The 22,676-nt window shown below is 35.0% G+C and overlaps 1 protein-coding gene across 5 annotated transcripts in view; it reads right to left on the bottom strand.

The window, feature by feature from the left end:
* Cep126 (centrosomal protein 126) overlaps positions 1 to 22,034 on the bottom strand; it is a 72,827-nt gene extending 50,793 nt beyond the window's left edge. For 3 of the 5 annotated variants that reach the window (XR_013437854.1, XR_013437855.1, XM_078046914.1), the window contains exons 1-3: positions 21,597 to 22,032; positions 15,773 to 15,892; positions 4,133 to 4,278 (exon numbers count right to left, since the gene is read on the bottom strand). Coding sequence is in view for 3 of the 5 variants with exons in the window: in XM_078046914.1 (XP_077903040.1) it covers positions 4,133 to 4,278; positions 15,773 to 15,892; positions 21,597 to 21,724 (394 nt within the window). In the remaining 2 variants the exon portion in view is untranslated. Of the gene's footprint in view, positions 1 to 4,132; positions 4,279 to 15,772; positions 15,893 to 21,596 lie in introns of all 5 variants that reach the window. The other 2 variants (XM_078046915.1, XM_005329123.5) reach the window with 2 other exon arrangements.
* Between the last annotated feature and the right edge of the window lie 642 nt (positions 22,035 to 22,676).

Below are 22,676 nucleotides of genomic sequence, written 5' to 3'. Positions count from 1 at the left end.
AGGAAGTCAAAGTTGGAGCAAAGACCCCTGATATTAAGAAATGCCAGTAACATGGGATATCTGCTAAGGAAAGCTGCAGGAATTGATGAAAGATAAGTCAAGAGAGAGGCCATGTAGACTGTAACTGGCAAAGTCATAGGGGTAGAGCTACATAAGCCCTTTGGAGAGAACATCATGATGCCATGTGCCCAAGATGCCTGACATGGAACTACAAGACTTGTTTGCTCAGCTGGATTTTGTTCTTGCTTTCATCTCATCTCTTCCTCTGTGCCCCTATTTTTCCACTTCGGAATAGAAATATTTAATTTCTACCTTTAAACATTGGATATGTAAGTTGCTTTTGATTTTTACAGGGACTCACACTGAGAGTTTGCCTTGAGCTTGGACTTCTGGAACTGTTAAGGACTCTTGGAAATGGAATAAATGTATTTCACATTGCAAGGTGGGCCTGAGTTTTGGGGGGCCAGAGAAAGAATACTATAGTTTAGATATAAGGTATCCCACAAAAGTTCATGTGTGAGACAATGCAAGAAAGTTTAAAGGTAAAATGAGTAGGTTATGAGAGTCTTAATCTATTTAGTACATTAATTCTGTAATAGGGAGTTAAAGAGCTATAGGAGGGTAGGGCGTGGCTGGAGGTGCTGGGTTGAGGGGGGGATGTCCTTGAGGTTTATATTTTGTCTGTCGTGAGGGGAGTTTATCTCTCTGCTTCCTGTTACCATGCCTTGAGCTTCTTTCCTCTGTCACACCCTCTACCATGTATTTCTGCCCCATCTTGGGCCCAGAAAAATGAAGTTGGCCACCTATGAACTGTTAAGACCTGTGAAACCATGAGCCCCCAAACTTCTCCTCAAAACCAAAACAAAACAATGACAACAAAAAACAAATAGTGCCAAATTATCAATGTAAAATTAGATGTAGAGGCTGTGACAGTAATGCATCCTGAAATTCAAACCTCATTAACTTTATGGTAAATCTATCTCTGCTGTAGTTCCTTTCATATTTGTTTTCTTCTTCTCTATCTATAGGAAATGCTAGTTTAATTAAAGGTTCTACTTTAGCCCTATTCTTAATCTGTGGCCTATACCTTATTGTTTATTTATCTTATCCCATTACTTCATTTATCATTTTTTTGTTAGTCACTCTTAAACATACATTTATAATCCATAGAAATGGAAATTCCATCTTTCTTTTGAGTTTCAGATCCATATTTCTAGTTGCTGATTTGGTTTCTCCATGTGGATGAGGGATGGGTAGCTCCAAAATAAATGCAACTTTATATATAACCATTTATATTTCTAACTTATACTTTCTTATTCTTTATTTGTTATTCTTTATTTGTTATTCTTATACTTTATTTGTATCTTTGATTCATATTACTAAAATAATTTATTTCAAAAGTATTTATTGAGTACTTAAAAGTGTGAGGTTCTTTGCCAAGTTGTGGAGACTGTTCTCACAGCCTTTCCTCAACCACCTTGATGAATTAGAAATAATCAATAAGCTAAGCAATCATGTTCATTGTATCTTCTGAGTATATTACCCCTTACCTTTCTATATATTGCACTGCTTTAATTTAGGAACTTCTTACCAAAGTTTCTCAAAAAATATTCTCAAGTCTTATCAACTTTAGTATGTCTCAACTTCAAACCATATTACATGTTGTTACTGCAATTATCTTTTTAACAAACAGATCTAATTATAACAGACATCCCTAATATCCATTTTCCCCTTTATTGTTATCCACATTCCTTCTATTGTTAGGCATAGCCAATGCACCCAATGCTAAGCAAACAAACAAAAACAACAGCTATACTTTTCAGCTTCTCTTCTAAATGAAGTTGCCAATCAGATTAAAACATATAGATGAGAGCTATCTAGGGAGAAAAAAAATTTAAAAGACCTTTCCCAATGAAATTGCATAACTTCAAATCAGTTTTTGACTACCTATTTTGGGACTTCATATTATATGACAGAAAAATAAGCTCCTATCATTCTTCAGCTTCTGTTATTTGGGGCATTATTAACTAACTTATTTATAGTAAGGTCCCTTAATGACACAGTAATGGTTTGCTTTCCAGTGTAGTGGCACCCCCTCCTCCACAGAAAATCTTCTAAGCTTCTTCAGAAATCTTCACCATAATTGATTTTAGGACTATTAGCAAAAGAGTATCTACAAAAGAGTTCAATGTAGGTAAACTTCCTATTTTCCTGTTGCTCTATTTTACTTGACCACTGGCCTAGAAGAAATTGGCACTCTAGGTGCTGGATGCCCCCTTATTATTTTTCCACAAACATGTATCCAGTAAAGTAGTTTGTAGAAGTGTGTTTGCAAATGCAAAATGTGATTAAAAAAAAAAAAGACAGATCCTTTAACAAAATCTCTGGCCTTGATTTGGAGCTTCACAGAGATGTCTACATTTCTGAGATAAGAGTTAAGTTCCCAATTGGGCTCCATAGTAACATCGGGCAGGAGGAGGAAAAGAAGGGGAGAAGAAACTCTTCCCTTCTCAGGTGTTGTCCTTGAAGGGTTAACTTGCCCAGAACAGTGAAAGAAAATGCTGCTTTTTTGTGAGCTTCTGTAGACTGTGAACTTCCGAGACCCTCTCCCTACACGCTGGGTATAAAGTTTTGAAACTACCTGAACTCAGGGTTTGGGGGATTAATTGATTACTGCAAAAACTGTGCCCTCTGAACCTGGCTGCAGCCAAATAAACCTGCTATCTTTGCTGCCCTGCCTCATCTGTCTCCTACAACACTAGTTTAAAAACTGTAAGTGGACTGCATTTTGCATCAAGATGAACTTCCCAGCATTGCATTCAAAGCTCTTCAACTATTGGTTCTAGTCTCATATCAATATTCTCCCCCCACCTGCAATTTTGGTTTCAGATACATTAAAATAATTTATTTGCACAAGCTGCTTCTTCTATCTGGGATGTTCTTTTATTTTCTCTTTGCTTGACAAAATACTGATTGTTTAAGATTCAACTTAAGTGATTTTTCCAGGAATGGTGTTGTCCCAACACAGCCTCAGTGTTCCTTCCCTTGTGCTCTCACAGTACTTACACATTCCACTATAACACCAATCATCATATTATCTATATTGTATATATTACTTTCATCTTCAAAATAGGTTGTGAGATTTTTAATGGCAGGGTACAGTTAGATTTTCTCTGTATCTCAGCTTAACCCAGACTAAGAACAACACTATATAGCATTTGATGGATGAATATATAAAGTGCTAAGAGCCACAGCCAAGTAAAATGATGCATGGCACTTTTGGTTGAAAGATGACGCCAGCTAGCCATTGAGATGATATGATTATGTTAAGATTTGCATTCATATGGATATTGGATTCCTGCTGTTCACCTTGGCCTGCTACGGGACTCCTGGAGAGTTCCCATTGGTTGGGGAAGTACAGTAGGAGGGAATTCCGGAGGAGAAACTCGTTCTGGGATTCCTGGAGAAGGCCGTGTGGGTGGATCGGCTTCTTCCCGGACGGACGTGTACAGAGTACTGTCGGCATTTTCAAAAATAAAGTTTGTTCCTGCTTGAGTGGCTCGTGATTTTGTGCCCAGCCAGACTGCGGCAATAAAGTTCTGCCTATCCTTTATCTTTATGAAGTGTTGATATATTGTTAATTATATTTAAGATATAAAAATATATACGTTATTACAGAATCAACCATAAAGAAAATTTTAATTGGTTATAAGTCTTAGATTGTTGGATTTTAATACAGTGTAGACTTTCTTTTTGTTCTCCCAGTTACTCAAATAAGAATTTAAACCAATCTGTGAAAAAAAATGCTAGAATGAATGTGACATTAATTCCTGAACTCAAATGCTAAAATTTCTTTTTGTTGAATTACTTACTCCTTCAATTTGAAAAAGACAAAATATTTTAAGCCAGTTTGAAGTTAAACTTGTGAGCTAATAGTTTACTAACAGAATCTACAAAATATTCTCTAAATTAAATCAAATTACTATTTTTCATTTGATTACAGTCTGATTTGCTCAAAAGCATATTGCTATTTTTATTCTACTCCATTTATTATTTTATCATTTTATTGTTTACTCAAATTAAATGTGATAACTTTAATTTTTGTTCTAATTTTGCTCTAGAAATAAGGTACCTGTTCTCCTCCGCTGTGAGAAAGGAATATGGGCACGCTGAAATTTTTCAGTAACTTCTTCAAACTTCTGTTTTCTTTGTTGAAGTATTTTTTCTCTAATTTGGTGTTCTTTTTCTTCTTGCTCTTTACGTTTGTCTTCAAAAGCTCTATATTTAAAACATAAAATAAGTGATAGAACTCAACACAGGAAATAGTTTCAAAACAATGCCATTTATTACATAATGGTGTTTGGATAGTTCAAAATTTTACTTAGAAACAACATATTTTATATATTTTTAAAAACAGGGACTTAGCTAAGAATTTAGCTATATTTGTAAATGGTAATTTCAATATCCAGACCTTTTGCAACTAAGAAAAGGCTATGGAATTTTTAATTTTTGAAGACCTGCACATCTCCTTTACCTCCCACGTCTTGATGTGGAAAGATCCTTTCCTGAGAGCTATGCTATGTCTGGTAATTGAAGAACTAATTCATTGTTAAAAAGAAGCAGACTTGCAAATTATGAGGCAGTTAAATTTTTGTTTTAGATTGAAAGTGTAAAATTAGCTGTTATGTTAAAAGTGAACTGTATTAAAAATCCAGATAATTTATATAAAAATGTTAATTCCTAGCTTCTCTTGTAAAATAGGAAGATTTGACAACCTCAAACTCTTCATCAGACATATTTGTAAACATCTGCCCTATAATCCCTATTTTTCTCAACTTTCTTATATAATTTGTTTCTGATTGCCCCTGAGCACTTGAGTTTATTTTCTCTAGTTTAAACTATACTGTCTCAAAGAACTAATTTTGTCCTTGAACAATGCATGTGTGTGTGTGTATGTGATTCAATAATTGTTTGCTAGAAGATAAGAAAAAATAAAAAACATTGGTAGAAAAGCCTCTAAAGATACTCATTTAAAATGCATGAAGTTGGGGGATTGTTGATAAGTTTCAAGATTTTTATTGCCATATGTTATTATTAACAACCTTTCTAAAGATCTCCCCTGTCTGGATCATTATTATAGTCTAAATAACTCAGATTTAGGCAACTATACTTCTGTGTGGTAGGGAAACAGACCTTCAAGTGGTCTAACCTGTGAGGTGGATAGAAGGTAGTGATGTAGCACCACAGGTAGGAAGAAGACTTACTTCTCCAAACTATCCCTTTCAAAAATACCCTCAACCATGTATGGTGGTGTCTGCCTGTAATCCCAGCAACTCACTATGCTGAGGCAAGAGGATCACAAATTTGAGGCCAGTCTTGGCAATTTAGAAAGGCTCTGTCTATGGGCTGGGGATGTGGCTCAAGCGGTAGCGCACTCGCCTGGCATGCGTGCTGCCCGGGTTCAATCCTCAGCACCACATACAAACAAAGATGTTGTGTCCGCCAAATGTTAAAAAATAAATATTAAAATTCTCAAAAAAAAAAAAAAGAAAAGAAAGACTCTGTCTAAAAAAAATAAGGGTTAGAGATATGGCTCAGTGGTAAAGCACCCCTGGGTTCAATCCCTAGTACTGCAAAAAAAAAAAAAAAAAAAAAAAAAAAAAAGAATCCCCTCAAGACAAAGAGTTGCTGTCAGTGCTTGATTCAATATAGTACTGGAAATCCTAGCCAGAGCTATTAGGCAAAAAATAAAAAAGAAATAAAAGCCATCCAAATTGAAAAGGAAAAAGCAAAATTATCTCTTTATAGATGACATGATCTTCTAGAAAGCCCTGAAGATTGCACACAAAGCCCCACAGGCATAAACTTAACTAAGGAGGCAAAAGACTTGTACACCAAAAACCATAAAATATTGTTGAAAGACAAATAAATTGAAAGATATTCCATGTCCATGGACTGGAAGAACTAATGTTGTTGTCAATACTATTCAAAGCTAACCACCTAGATAGGCACAATGGCTCACATCTGTAATTCCAGTAATTCATGAGGCTGAGGCATGAGGATAACAAGTTGAAGGCCAGCCTATACAATTTATCAAGACCTTATCTCAAAATAAATACCATAATTTAACTCAGTTGCAGAGGACTTGCCTCACTTGTGTAAGGCCCTGTGTTCAATCTCCAGTAATATGCATATGCATCTATGCACAAATACACACAACACACACACACACACACACACACACACACACACACACTATTTATAGGTTTTATCCAATCACTACCAAATACCAATGACTTTTCTCCTCCCAGAAATATAAAAATTTTCAGTGCTGTGACACATGCTTGTAATCCTAGTTACTTTGAAGGCAGAGGTATGAAGTTCACAAATTCAAGGCCAAGCTTGGCAAATTACAGACATCCTATAAAAGGTTGTATGTATAGTTCAATGAAAGAGTGTTTGCCTAGCATGAATGAGGTCCTGAGTTCAATTCCCAGTATGAAAAATTAATCCTAAAATTCATATTATTTTACTTTTTTTGTCAAAGAATAATCAAGAATTTATTACATAAAAATGATATTTCCTTCTTTAAAAAATTTTAATTGACCCTAATATTTGTACTAATTTATGCTTTGAGAGAATTTTTATTTCTCATGTGGAATTTCAAGGGATGCTAAATATCCAATCATTTTTTTTTTTTTTTGTGGTGCTGGGGATTGACCATAGAGCTACATCCCCAGTCCCACAAAGCTTGAAAACATAACAAAATTAAAAATTGGAGGTTGCACCCTTCTTGCTTTCAAAATACTACATACACATCTGTGTAGTATTGGCATATAAACATTGAAGACAGACATTTAGACTAATGGAAGATATTAGAGAGCTCAGAAAGAACCCTCCTGGTTGATTTTCCACAGCGGGTAAAACCATTCAATGAGGAAAGGACAATCTGTTCAGCAAATGGCACTGGGAAAAGTGAATATTCACATGCAAAAGAATGAAGGGACACCCTTACCTTATATCATATACAAAAATTAATTCAAAATGATTGAATATTTAAACATAAGAACTAAAACTATAAAACTCACAGAAGGAAATATATGGGGAAATCCTTCATGACACTGGATTTGGAAGTAATTCTTTGGTGGGGTTCTTTTTTTTTTTGTCTTTTTTTGTTTTTGGAACTGGGGGTCAAACCCAGGGCTTTGCGAATGCAAGGCAGACGCTTTGCCACTGAGCTACATCCCAGCCCTGGAAGTAATTTTTTGGATATAACATCAAAAGTACAGACAACCAAAGGAAAAAAGAGATATACTGAACTTTAAAAATTAAAAACATTTTTTTCTATGACCAACCTCCAACGCATATTTATTCAGTATATGAAAGTAATTGTCTTATGCAATTATGTAACCCATTACAACATAGCATCAATTCTGAAATACATTTCAATTTCTTTTTTATGTAAATTTTTTATTTATATATGATAGCAGAATGCATTACAATTTTTATTACATATATAGAGCACAATTTTTCATATCTCTGGTTGTATAGATAGTATATTCACACCAATTTATATCTTCATACATGTACTTTGGATAATAATGATCACCATATTCCACCATCATTAATTACCTCATGCCCCCTCCCTTCCCCTCCCATCCCTCTGCCCTATCTAGAGTTCATCTCTTCTTCCCATGCTCCCTCTCCCTACCCCACTATGAATCAGCCTCCTTATATCAAAGAAAACATTTGGCATTTATGTTTTGGGGATTGGCTAACTTCACTTAGCATTATCTTCTCTAACTCCATCCAGTTACCTGCAAATGCCATGATTTTATTCTCTTTTATTGCTGAGTAATATTCCATTGTGTATATATACCACATTATTTTTTAATATCCATTCATCTATTGAAGGGCATCTAGGTTGGTTCCACAGTTTAGCTATTGTGGATTGTGCTGCTATAAACACTGATGTGGCTGTGTCCCTGTAGTATGCTGTTTTTAAGTCCTTTGGGTATAGGCCGAGGAGAGGGACGGCTGGGTCAAATGGTGGTCCCATTCCCAATTTTCCAAGAAATATCCATACTGCTTTCCATATTGGCTCACCAATTTGCAGTCCCACCAGCAGTGTATGAGTGTACCCTTTCCGCCACTTCCTCACCAACACTTGTTGTAAAAACTTTTTTTTTATATATCAAAGGACACTAACAACAGATTAAAAGGCAACCCAGGAAATGGGAGAAAATGTTTGAAAGCTATGTGTTTGCAAAGGATAGCTATCCAGAATATATGAGGAGCCCCTACAACTCAACAACAAAACAATCTTATTTAAAAATGGGCAAATGATTTGAATAGACATTTCTTCAAAGAAGAACAGTGTGTATGTTAGCACATAGTATTGTGTTTGGAACTATAGTGTTATAGGGTTAGCAGACAGTAGAATTGTTGAATAAAAGAATCAATTGAATTTTAACTATTGCTGTCATCATTAAATGCAGGGACTGAAATTTTAATGGCTGAATGCCTGGTTCTTATGCAAAGCCTTGCACCTGGTAGATGTTTAATAAGTAATCCTTGAATGAATGTTTGACTATATGGCAACTTCTAATGTACTTATATTTTTTAATTTACAAATCCTTAGACACTAAAATATACCCACTTACTTAATCTACTACCCCAAAACCATGACATGGAGGCAATACTGGATCCCAGTCTTTCACTGTAAGCCCTTGAATTCTCTGTATCAGAATCACTCTGAGCATGCAGTGAACCTTTCCTATACTACAGGCATTTGTGTTACTTATCTACATATAAAGTAAGAGGTCATTGTGAGTATGCATTTAGAAACTTCCATAGCAATTTGACATAGTAGTAGTCTATATGTTAAATCTAAAAATAAAAAAGAAGAATTAAAATGTTAAAAAATAATGTAATTAGAACACTTTTAAAAGCAGTTATTTACTATTTTTACTTGACAATTCATCTGCTGGGAATTAGCATAAACTAAAAGAGCTATGATCCATGTAGTAAATATTATGTAATGAGACAAGATAACAAAACCAAGTAAACAAAGAATTGCTGTCATAAGTGAAACTCTAGTTTGAGATAGTGAACTAGGGGAACCTGTATTAACTAAGGTAAACAAAATATTTATCTGTTTTTTAATTTTTGCAGTACAAGAGATTGAACCCATGGCTTTGGGCATGCTAAGCAAACATACTACATCACTCAGCCTGATAAATATTTCTCTGGAGACAGTCAAATAAGCTAAAAATTTCAGTATGCAGAAGTCGGTCATGACAAATATGGAGAAAAAGGTGCTTTAGAAGAAGAAATAGTATGTTAATACCCTGAGTTGGGTAAAAGGAAAAAAAGAAAAACAACTTAATATGTTAGAGAAATTGAAAAAATAGCACTAGTAAAGTTTGGCAATGAGGAATGACAGACTATTGAAGCTAAGATATTTATATTGATACACCAATGAAAGTAGGCTGAGCACAATGGTACATGCCTGTAATCTGAGATTGTGGAAGGCTGAGACAGGAGGATCACAAGTCTGAGGCCAGCCTCAGCAATTTAGTTAGGCCCTAAGCAACTTAATGAGACACTGTCTCAAAATAAAAAATAAAAAGAGCTCAGGATGTGATTCATTTGCAAAGCTTCCCTGGGTTTAAAGCCCAGTACAAAAAAAAAAAAAAAGTAATTTTGCTAGGAAATTACCATCACTATCATTTCATATTTTCCACAAATATAGCCCTGTTCTCTGGGCTAAAATATATATAGAAAGTAATAATTTCACACATTATTTTACAGAATTATATAATATAAAGTCCATGCTAAATTGAGTCGAATTACATTTCAGATGGAATGTGACCAATAAGCAGATGTTTCCACTCCTGAACTCAATGGTAAGTCTAATAATACAAACTTCTAAGAATTATAATGATGATTACTAAAGTTCCTTCCTTACTCAGTGATGAGTTACTAAGTTCCTTTTGTACCTATTAGGTGCCAAGCAATGTGATAAATGAGATGGGAATAGAAGGAACAGGTGGTATAAATGAGAAATTTGGCTTCTCTACCATTGTAGAGTTCAGGCTTGAAAGAGTATGTTATGGCTTCTCATTAACCCTGGAATTAGTCTTTTGCACAGAAAAAACAGTATGCCTTGGGAGCTTCCAAAGGGTCTGTTCAACATGTGCAGCTGTGCCTCATGAAACATGCAGAACACTTTGGTTCAGAGTGAGCCACCTCATTAAATGACAGCCATATTCTGTTCATGTTCTATTCATGTTCTGTTTTCCCAGGAGTCTGCAACTATGGAGCATGTTGTTATTCTGTTGCAAATAACCACCACCACACAGTTTTCTTTAACAATAGAACCTAAGCAATAGTATTAAAAGTACCTGAGGTCCCAAGACCTTACACAGATTGGAGAGCTTGACTTTTGCGACACATTTATTTTTTCTGGGTGAAACCACATTTCAGTTTTAGGTAGTTACAACTTTCTAGAAATATGACAATATTTAACTTTAAGACTCAACTATATTTTGAGACAATTAGAAATTTAAAAACTTAAAAATAAGAATAAATAGTCATTCAAATGAAAAATGCAATTGGAGAAAAAATAGTTTTTAGAAATAAAACGTTTCAAACAATTGTGCCAACAGTTTACAAGAAATAAAATTATGCCCAAGAATAATTATAAATTTTCACTACTTAGCAACAAAACTTGTGTTCCAAAATTAGTCCTGTGCTTTTCAACACTTAAAATTTTATTTGAAATCCTAAAGATCTATATTTCAAAATCTTATTTTCCACTGTGTGTGGTGGTGCACATCTGTAATCCCAGCAGCTCGGGAGGCTGAGGCAGGAGTATTGTGAGTTCAAAACTAGCCTCAGCAACTCATAAACAGTGAAACCCTGTCTCTAAATGAAATATATATTTTTTATTTTTTTATTCTAATTTGTTATATATGATAGCAGAATACATTACAATTCATATGACACATATAGAACATAATTTTTCATATCTCTGATTGTATACAACGTATATTTACACCATTCGTGTCTTTATACATGTACTTAGGGTAATGATGTTCATCTCATTCCACCATCTTTTTTACCCCCTTGCTCCTTGCCTTCCCTTCCTTTCCCTCTGCCCTATCTAGAGTTCGTCTAATCTTCCCAAGCTCCCCCTCCCAACCCCACTATGAATCAGCCTCCTTATATCAGAGAAAATATTTGACATTTGTTTTTTTAGGGATTGGCTAACTTCACTTAGCATTATATTCTCCAACTCTATCCATTTACCTGCAAATACTATGATTTTATTCTCTTGTATTGCTGAGTAACATTTCATTGTGTATATATGCCACATTTTCTTTATCCATTCATCTACTGAAGGACATCTAAGTTGGTTCTAAATGAAATATTTTTTTTAAAAAAGGGATGGGGATATGGCTCAGTGATTAAGTGCTCCTGGGTTCAATCCCTAGTAACCCCACCCCACAAAAGAGAAAATCTTATTTTCCAAATGATTGTCTTTTCCGTGACTAGAAAATAAATGAAAAGTAAAAAATGACCCTTAGCTGGAAAGCAAAATGCCCAAACACAAAACATTATTAGCCATATGGAAATGTGAATTAAAACCACAATTACTATTATTATAGTTCAGATATGAAGTGTCCCCCCTGCCTCAAGTCTCCTGTATTAATGCAGGAGGTAAAATGATTAAGTTATGAGAATCATATTCTAATCAATGGATTAATCTACTTGATGGATCAATAATTAGAATGGGTTGGTTACTGTAGGCAGGTAAGGCATGCCTTGGGGATTATATATTTTGTCCCTAACTCCTCCTGTTCTCTTTCTGCTTTCTGTCTTTCATGAGCTAAGCAGCTTTCCTCTGCCACATCCTTTTACCATGATGTTCTGCCGTACCCTGGGGCCAGAGCAATGGGTTTCAGCAACCATGAACTGAATCCTTGAAATCATGAGCCCAAATACACTTTTCTTCCTCTAAGTTGTTCTTGTCAGGAATTTTGGTCACATTAAATAAAAGTTGACTAACACAACCTCAATCTTATCATAATGGCTAGAATAATAATAAAAAAAAATGATAACACCAATGTTAGTGAGTACGTAGAAAAACTACATCCCTTGTACATTGGATCCTACCTTAAGCTTTACTAAGTTATACTGTCTTCATGATTTTCAGAGACTGACAGAAATACTAATTGTTTTTGTGCTATTTTTGTTTATAAATGCTTTCCTCTTGTTTATAGTCTAGCATGATCCCTGCCCTACGTATGCCTTGTCTACTTACCTGCCAACTACCACCATGGGCCTCTGGACTGTCCTGATGCTAAAAACCTTTAACTGTCCATACCCCACCTAATAGAGAACAAGGAATTCGGGTCACTTGCCCCCAACTTTTCTCTTAGTAGGAAGAGCTTGGAGACATCATCACCAATTGTTCCATAGAAATGGAATATAGAAATTGATAGTGGGGAAATGTAACAGTGGTCCACTTTATGCTTTAAATGTAGTCCTTGCTGCTCTGCTCCTGTGACTTATTTTTAATTTAATTTTATTTATTTATTTATTTATTTATTTATTTATTTATTAAGCAGCAAAGAGGTGTTTATTGTGAGCTAGCTCAGTCCTCTGTGTGCAAGCAGCAATTGGTGATGCTGAGAGGCCCAGAACCCAGGGTTTGCAGCAGTTTTATACACTCTTTGGGGAAGGCAGGGACTTCACATACATCATAGCATCTCTTAGCAAATCATCACACACCACAGGAAAATCATAAAACAACTCTAAAACATGATTAGCACATTCACTGGCAGGAACAAGTTGGGTAGGGGTGATTGGTTACTACAAGAGGGGGAGTCATCTGTGACTTATTTTTTAAATGGACATTTTTTTTCCTCTCTCCTTCCCCACTCCCTAATTTTTTCCCCCTCTCTAATCTCCACTCCCTAATCTGGTGTGGGAGTTACAGATAGCACCAGAAGATATTATTATCTCCCAAATTAACAAATGAATGATAATAACAACTTTTGTCAGAGAACAACTAAAATGTAGCCTTTGAATCTTTAAAAACCCTTTATTCCCCCTTATGGGCAGAATCACAGACTCTGGGACAGGAATCCCCTGTTTCTCCTTTGCTAGCAAAGCAATAAAACAACTTCTTCTTCTTCTTTTTAAATGGAACAAATAAATAAATAAATGTATTCCAATTCTGACAATTCTCTCCATGCATCACCTATGATTGATCCTTGACTCCTTACTTACTTAATCCCAACCCCATTTCCATATACATTTTTCTTGCCTAGATAATTATAATAGCTTTCTGTGTAACAATTTGCTCCCGTCTGTGCTTTCAGTTCATCTTCTACAGTTTATCCTCTATCCCTTTGCTATAATAAGCTTAAATATAAATCATGCTTTATGGGAAATGCTAAACTCCATCATTCTCACAGATGGATAATGAAGCCACCCCATACTTCATGTTCCCCATATAATTAATTTTTAAAATTCTCTAGATAATTATTTCTGCTTTTAGGATATTTATGTATTTTTTCTTAATTATATATTTTAGTGACTCCTACAAAGTACTTGTCCTTCATATATTAATTTGTAGTTTTCTCACTTGTTCTTTGGGTAATTTTTCCAATTTGGTCATTGTCTTTGTTATTTTGCTACTTAATTACTTAAAAATTCTGTCTTATCATCTGAACTTCTAGGTCTATGTGCTAATATTATAGTGTTTTAAAACTATATAAAGTCTCCCATTGGGTGCCTTCTGAAAATTTTATTTCAATTTCTTTTCTTCATGAGTTGAATTAAATAAGATTATTACTATTGTCTAAAATTTAATAGAAATAGATTAACAAAATAAGTTCTTCTGACATAGTGTTGAATCATTGGTATGCAATTAACTATGCATGTTGGGTGAATAAATTCCCATTCACTTGTTTACCAAAACGTAGTTCTGAGTAGTGGACTGAAAACAATGTAGAAAACAAGTTAATTTATTTCCTTTGTGCAAACCTTAAAATTACTTGGTCTACAAGACAGCATATTATAAAGTACCTTTAGGATGTACTCCAGCAATAAAGGAATGGTCCAAGATGCCAGTTATATAATAGGCCTGAAAGGTAATCAGTACTTATGGGAGCAGAAAGATAAAGGGAGAAAGCCAATAGAAGGAAACAGAGGAGACTGACTCTTTTTTTTTTTTTTCTCTTTATAGATATTGAGAAAAAGGAAAATGAGAAAGTGACAAAAACATACATGCAAGAAAACTATTGGCTAACAGAAAGGCAAGAAAATAGTAAATAAGAAGAAAATAAACATGATTTTAATTAACCAATGGAAATAAAGAGCATTTGATGCTAGGATGTTTTACTTGGACTACTGCTGGGGACACAACACTGGCAAAGTAGCAGATGGAGAGTACTCCTGCCTGAAGGAAAAAAATACTTTAAAAAGTTATATAAATACACTATGTGAGTGAACAGCATGAATTTAGATGACTATAACCATCTTTATTGAACACCTGTCATGTGCCTTTTACAGGCTTTAAGAACCAAAAGATAGGAGATAAAAAGAAACACATGCATACACAACAAAGACAAGAAGCTTCATTGAATCTTTTAAACAGTGTTGGACCAAGAAAGAGTTAATCTAAAGAGAAATAGAATGTCAGAAGAAAAATTACAGGTAAACAATTTTGTATTCCCCAACTGGGATTTGCAGCATATGCCCAATGATGTAGTCTAATAAACTCTAGGGATTTTCTGCTCTTCACGTATTATAGGAAAATGAATAAAGCAGCAAAAACAACAATAAATAATGGTCTATCTATCTTAAAAAAATCTAGTAATTACAAAAATCCTTAAAATGTTAAGCAAATGTTTGAGGGGTCCACATTATCACTTTATTTTAATTTTCATGAGAAAGTGTTAGTTCCATGAGAAAGCTTTTTTTTTTTTTTTGGCAATCATTACAAAAATCTATCACATCTATTTACCATTATTCACATTTCCCATTTTTACAAAAGAATGAATAAGGGGAGCACACACAGGAAAACTATATGAAGTGAATAATGAGTAAAATCAAATTAGATTCTATTAGAAACTAAGTAATACTTGGAGATTTTCTGCTTTTCTTTCTTCCTTCTTTCTCTCCCTCCTTCCTTCCTTTCTTCTCTCTCTCTCTCTCTCTCTCTCTCTCTCTCTCTCTCTCTCTCTCTCTCTCTTTCTTTCGTGTTACTTGGAATAGACCAGGGCCTCTGCATACTAAGCAAGCACTCTACCACTGTTATATCCCCAGACTTTTGTTTATTTTACTTTTGAGATGAAGTCTGCATAAATTGCCCAGGCTGGTCTTGAACTTGTGATCCTCCTGCCTCATCTTCGGGAGTAGCTAGGACTACAGGTATTTGCTACTTTGCCCAGCTATAATCACTAATCTTTTAATTCATCATGAAATGATACAAAAAATAAAAAAGATATTTTATAGTTATTTTAAGAAGTGTACAGGACACTGTAATAAACTGTTCTATCACAAAAAAAGATTGTAAAAAAAGTCACAAGTCAGTGAACTAGGCAATATATTACTATATTTGTACTTTAGGTGGAAAACAATAATAAAATTTACAAAGTCACAAAAATCTTGATCAGCGTTTTACAGATAAAGCACTGTCATAACTTTGTCTCTACTATTAATTGATATTGACCTTGAATTTCTTCAAGTTACTTACTTTTTTCTCCGGTTTGACTCCAAAAAATATTTACGTGCTCGATTTCTACATATTTTTTGTTGCTGCAGTAATATTTGGCGCTCTTCTTCTAAATTTTTCTCTAGGTGGATTTTCATATCTCTAATGACAGCCTTAAGTTAAGAACAACAATTTGTCTTTAGTGGAGCAGTGTCAGGAGTATGATAAATATATTTATAGCCTCATGCTTATGATGTAGTGATGTTTTGGGGGAACAATCAGTATGTGTACACATTAGTGTTACTATATGATCCCAATATATTTTATATAAAAATTCTGACTTGGTTTAGAATTTAAGATATACTTCACTTACTTTAGGGGGAAATAAATCTCTCTTTGAATTCATGGAGCTCAGTTAAGGGGACTGTATATTTTCATTTATTACACAGATACTTGAGTACTTACTAACAAGTTGTCTTCTTAGGCATGTATATAAGAAAAATGAAAGAAGGTTGATTTCACTAATAGAAAGTAAATGAATTAAAAGCTTTAATAGATTCTTTAATCTGTAGTATGAAAGTAATATTCAAACATTAGAGAATAAAATATCAATATACTTGGAATGTTAGGGAATATAATTATTTACCTTAGTGATTTACTTTTAGATTATGAAAAAAACCACCAAGATGACATGCATAACCATCTGTTTATCCGGAAATTTTCTAGACAAGAAATGGAAGTTGGTTATCTTAATCATTCATTTATTTGAAATGTATGAATTAAACTTTCTTTACATAAGTTGTATTGATATGGTTAATTGGTTTCCTAATTGCATTTTGACTGTCATTATGAAGTATATTAATCAAATGTCATAATATTTATAAAAAAATGGTTATTGAATTATACTCAACCATTCAGTGCATCATTAGATATAGATGTTTGTGAAATTACTTTGAAGTTATAGATTACAGGGCATGTCTACTTGTCTTTTTTCTTTCTTTCTTTCCTTTAGAATAAATAACTGTTTAAAATATTTTTCCCAAAAACTTGAAGTTCAAAATTCTGTTTAAGAGATCCGTTTAATCAAGGTACTACAAACTGTCTATTGATGGTAATATAGAATACAAGAAATATGTTCAACAATAAATTATGCTGTACATGACTTGTTAATTTAAAATATGTTAATTTCAGTATCCTATACTGCTTTACATCAATATTATAAAGAACTATTACAAATTTTAAAATAATCATATTTATTAGAGTTTTTTGGTTGTTTGACCTTGTGCTAAGTGGAAGCTTGTTTGTTTTTAATTATGTTGTTACTTAATCATCTACAATAGGCCATAATAATTTTAATCTTCATTTTTTATACAATTTTGCACTACTTCAATACAAATACCCCAAACACATTCATACACGATATTTTAACTTAAAGATTTCTTTTGAAGAATTTATAACAATGAGACAAAAATTGAAGGAAATATGGTTATCTGGTTCTTTGCTAGCACAAATATATGCTATAGATATATCTTGTCCCTCTCTAACAGAATACTTTATTAGGAGGCAAAGCTCAACAAGATAGTTAGCTACTAAAAGTCACAATTCATTAGTAGAGGAAGATTCAGTTTTCTTTTTTCAGGGTACACAGGAGGAACATGGTGTGGGTGGCAGGGAGAAGTTGCTTTGGGTCAGGTGAAAAGCAGGGGTATCTATGCTGCTGGTAAAGACAATTCTGTTCAATGTTTGCGATCTCATAAGAGCACCTAACAATCACAAAATGCAATGTTTGTAATGGACCTGCAACTGTATATTCTTAAATGTAATCAAGTAACTTTACTACATATAGTGTTTGTGTATGTGTGTGTATATATGTGTGTGTGTGTTTGTGTGTGTATAGACATAGTATAGTATAATGTAATTATTGTCTGATGAATTATAAAGAATGTGATGCCTTTGTATCTTTTAAAATATGGTATTCAAGAGTTAAAAATAGTTAAATTTTTATTTTTTAATAAGCTGTATCATGAGGGTAGTTTCCATAAAAAACATTCCTAAACATCTACCTAAATGACAATTTTTGTATGCTTAACATTAGAAGTATAAAACAAAACCAAATGAAGACTACTATAAGTATCCATCCATGTTCCAATTTAGTTTTTATCCAATTAGTTTAAAATGTTAGCATCACAAATAACTGTTCATCATACAACCTATTTTCTTGTCAAACTTCACACGTGTCTCCTGTACATTTCTATAACCCCAATGCTTAGCATGGTTCTTAAAATATAGTAATGGCTTAATAAAAGATAACTAGAGTATTTCCTTGAAGAAAATTCTCTGAGGTCAATATAAAGGAAAAAAGGTCTGATTATTTTTATAGCTTTTTACATATTAAGGAAAAATTGGCTTCTCGTGGATTTATATGCCCCTAGAAATATACTTTATGAGCATAGGGTAGGACTTTTTTTTTTTGAAAGGTAAGGTGCCAAATTAAGTTTTATTATGTCTGCACTAGCAAAATAGAATGCTTTCTATTTTGATAAAAATTTAAATTTTCATCTTTGGAAGACCATTAGTTCAGAGTCTTTGGTCCTTTATCTGAGAAACTGATTTTTAAAAATCAGTTTTGATAATCAACTAGAAGAGTATAGATATTAATCCTCTATCATAGGTAGTGCTAGCATTTTCTCAGATATTTCAAGTTTTATTATACAATTTCTCCCTAAAGTTTTAAATTAACATTAGCTCTAAGATATTTTTCTTTTGAAATTTATTCTTTCCCTTACAAAGATAAAACTACTATAACTTTAAACAATAAAAATATTTTCTTTTATAATTTTACATTTATCCTTTTTAGAAGCTTGAGTTTATTTTGGAATGTAGAATAAAATATGACTCAGGGTAGAGATAGTAGACATGGAGTATTCATTTTTAGAGGTTTGATAAGAAGAGGCAATACTAGAACATAGCCAAAAGGTATGTTGTGATGAAAGGTTTGATTGTTCATTTCCCTGATTTTAAGGATAGTCAAAACCTGCACGTTTTTAGGCTGTAGGGGAAGAAGATCATTAAGAGAAATTGAAAATTAATTATAAGATTACAGAGAGAATAATTTGTAATTCAGGTCTATTGAGGAAAATAAGGGGGGTAGAAATAAAATAATTTAGTGGGAAAAAAAGACAGGTGGGTAGGAGTGTGTGGGTTTGTGTTATTTGTTGGGAGGAAACCTGAGGCAGTTCATGGAATCTATGTTCTATGGTAGTCACTATAAGAGTGGTGGGAGGAGATAGATATGTGGCACAGGCATTAAAAGGAAAAAGAACTCTGTTCCCATCCAGGTAAATCTGGAAACCATTAATCTTTCATGGTGCCAATCTGTGTTGTCTTATGACTTTTCTCTGACAACGTTTTTATTATACACATGAAGGCATAGAAAAGCAGGACTATGGTAGTTTCTGGGTGACTGAAGCAGGATAGGGGTGCAAAGAACAAAGAATGTTGGTGAGAGAATATGTATAAATAATCAAGAATATGGCATAAACTGGGTAAGACAGAAATGTGGGGTGTTAGGATAAAATGGAAGGGTAAGGACTGGAGGTAATACAGGTATGATGATGTGAGGGGAAAAAAAAGAAGTGGGTCACATTAGATTGGGTAGAAAGAAGTGATGGGAGGGGAGGGAGGAGAAGGGGGGAATGAAAGGACAGCAGAATAAAATAGACATTATTATTGCTTGGGTATATACGTGACTGCATGACCAATGTAATTCTGCAACCTGTATGCTCAGAAAAATGAGAAATTATATCCCATCTGATTCAAATGTTAAAAAAGAGGCATAGTATGGAATGCTGAACTTTTTCATTATTGTCTTTTTTTTCTTAACAAATTTTGTTCTATTTCTATTTGAATTCTTGTAAGAGATTCAAATGATAGAAACTTAGTTAATTTTGATCATATAAGGTTTATTCTTTTATAATCTTTAGAGGAAATTCTGACTCCAGTTAGAACATCTTCAACAGAAAGCTGGAAGGCCTCTGAGTATTGCTTTTATTTTTGAAATCACTCCTAAAAGTTTTACCATTACACTTGCTTATTTTAAGATTATGATTCTTTTTTGTTTTTCTTTTCATTTAGTCATTAATTTAATAAATTTGAGCCCCTACTACTGTATATTAGGAGTCCAATAGGAAACATTATAGACACATCCAAAATAATAAACTATAAAAAGATGTATTAGTGTATCTCTATCTATGAAAAAAGTCTTGATTTAGTGTTACAATCTTTATTATGTCCAGATTCCCTCCATCTCAATATATGTTTCTCTATATAGAAACATATATTATGTATACCAGCCATTTACAATGCTTCCCTATATTTTGATTTAGAGATATATTAGGCACAGTATAATAGGTGTTCAGTGCTCAAGAAAATAAGTTTGAAGAAGGAAGAATTATATTCATATAGATGACAATGCTGTTTATTTCAGATTATATTTTTGAGAAAATTTAGAGCAGCAAGGGCAAAAGACAAACTCAATGAGATTAATAATGAATAAATTAAAGGAACTAGAAGCTGCTATTGCAGACTAGTGTTTTGAGAACTTGGCTAAAGAAAAGGAAAGGCTGGGATTGTGGCTCAGCAGTAGAGCGATCACCTATCATGTATGAGGCCCTGGGTTCGATCCTTAGCACCACATAAAAATAAATAAATAAAATAAAGATGATGTGTCCAACTACAACTAAAAAATAAATTAAAAAAAAGAAAAGGGAGAATGGATGGAAGTTTGAGAAAAGCATGATCAGAGGGGGGATATTTTACCATTAGTGAAGTTTTGTACATACCAGTCTTTCTGCATAGATTTGGATCTCTGTAATCTAGAACAAAGTGGGCCACAAAGCAGACTCTCCCAAAAAATTGTTTTGTAACTTGGATTTTTATATTCCATTACATAAAGCTATAATGGAATATAAAAAAAATGTCCTGGAAGAAATTGGAGACAAGAGAGGAAGAAAACAGGTATAAGAAAATGGGAATGGGGAGCCTTAGGGGTTAACTTGGAAAGAGAAGCCACTCCATTTCCTAAGAATGAAGATGATCATTACACAGCACCATCACTGCCAACCAAAGTCCTTTGAGAACATAAAGGTTAAATTCCAAATATCATATTCTCGGAAGGAATAAGCATGGTTTATAATTTTGAAAAGCAAACTCACTTCTTCAATTTTCTACAATGTATTTAATTGCAACATCGAAAGTGGGCCAATTCTTAGGAGAAAATCTGAAATGGTCCAGATTGTGAAGGTCCAGGAATTTTGCTTCTCATTTCCTCTTTGCCATCTCTCTGACAACCGACTGGGCTAAGAGGGAAAACAAATGACCAAACTGTCATAGGGTCTAGTAGCTCTGGCAAATAGATTAGGGGTGTGCTAGATTAATAGCTAAAACGGCCTCCTCAGGATAGGAAAGCATTTTACTTATTTGTGCAATCTCTCCAAGTAGTATTGTTAATCAGGAAGTGGTTAATATGCAAGAACATCCTGGCATAATTCTAGAGGGCAAAAAATTATTCCCACAGACTACACTGTTGATGTATTTAAAAAAAAATATTCACAAAAATTTGAAAAGAAGTTGAAGAATGGGGTTGGTCGTGGGGGAAACGGTGGCAAGGAAAGCGCCTATAGAATAGGATAAATGACATAATTTTAGGTCCAGAGGGGGAAAATGACAGTTGCTAAGCAAATATCTCCACTAAGATGACTTGCTAGTTTGAATCACCTTGCGTCAGAAGTAATGGGAATCTAATGGATAAAAGACGGGCCCCACTTCGAACACCGCTACCCGGACAGCCACAGGCTGGGAAGGATACAGGTAAGCGCCAAGTCGATGGTGCCCGCCCCTCTCCCGAGGGCTGACAGGTGCTCTGCTCGGCGAGTCCGAGGATTCAGTGCCCAGACCAGGGACCGCGCTCTGGCCTCCAGGCCTCCGGGTCAGCATCCTTCACCTCAGCGCCGCCTCCCGGCTCACCCCCAGCGCCTCCCTCATGGCGGCTCCGGCTTCCTGCTCTTCTCCTCGGCCCCTCCCTACAATCCGTCTCTCAGGCCTCGCGTCACGGGCGCTGGAGGGTTGGTCGCGGCAGCCCTGGCTCCCGCGCAGCGGCGTTGGTGACTGTGGTGGCAACTGCAGCTGCGACGGCGGCGTCCTTGCTTGGCAATAGCAGAGGTGGCGGCAGAGACCCCGCCGTTGCCATCTTGACAACCAACGGACGCCGCGTCCTTCGCGACGGAAACCAGGGAGGAGGGCGTGGAGGGGCGGTGCGCCCGAGGCAGCCAATCAGAGGCCCCGGCGGCCCCTCCTCTCGGAGCTGAGGCTCCAGGGGCGTCACCCTATCCAGGGGTCCCTGAGCTCCACCCGGTCCCTGTCCCGAAACCTCAGGCCCCGCATTTTTGCAGAAGAGGACAGTTGACCTATACGTTAGAGCCAGATTCGGTTCTCCCTCCCTTGAGGGTGCTTCCCTGGCGGGTATTGAGAATGACGAAGAACAGTGAGATGGAAAATCCCCAGATACAGGCAGATGCCACAGGCGGATCTGGAATGATTATTTCGGGGACAATTTGGGGTTTGGTTTGTTGTTTAATTAGAGAATCACGTTGTAGAGGGTTTGAGACGTGAGGTTCAACTGGGGGAGTCTCTATCCTCAAACACCATGTCTTGTTAAAAAGCTTTGTGAAGTGGGAATTTTCCTTCCCTACATTCTCTCACCCACTTTATGATACCTCTCTCTCTCTCTCTCCCTCTCTCCCTCCCTATTTATGAAGTTTACATTTCAAAAGCTCCTTGCTGCCCGATTTTGGAAATGGACCATCACAGCAAAAGCAGCTAAAAAAAAGTCCAGCTTTAACCTAGTAGTAATCTCCTGGAAATCTATGCCCAAAGGAATCATCACATT

Source organism: Ictidomys tridecemlineatus, chromosome 4 (genome assembly GCF_052094955.1).
Source record: "Ictidomys tridecemlineatus isolate mIctTri1 chromosome 4, mIctTri1.hap1, whole genome shotgun sequence".
Taxonomy (NCBI): Eukaryota; Metazoa; Chordata; class Mammalia; order Rodentia; family Sciuridae; genus Ictidomys; species Ictidomys tridecemlineatus.
This window is presented reverse-complemented; position numbering and strand designations above follow the sequence as displayed.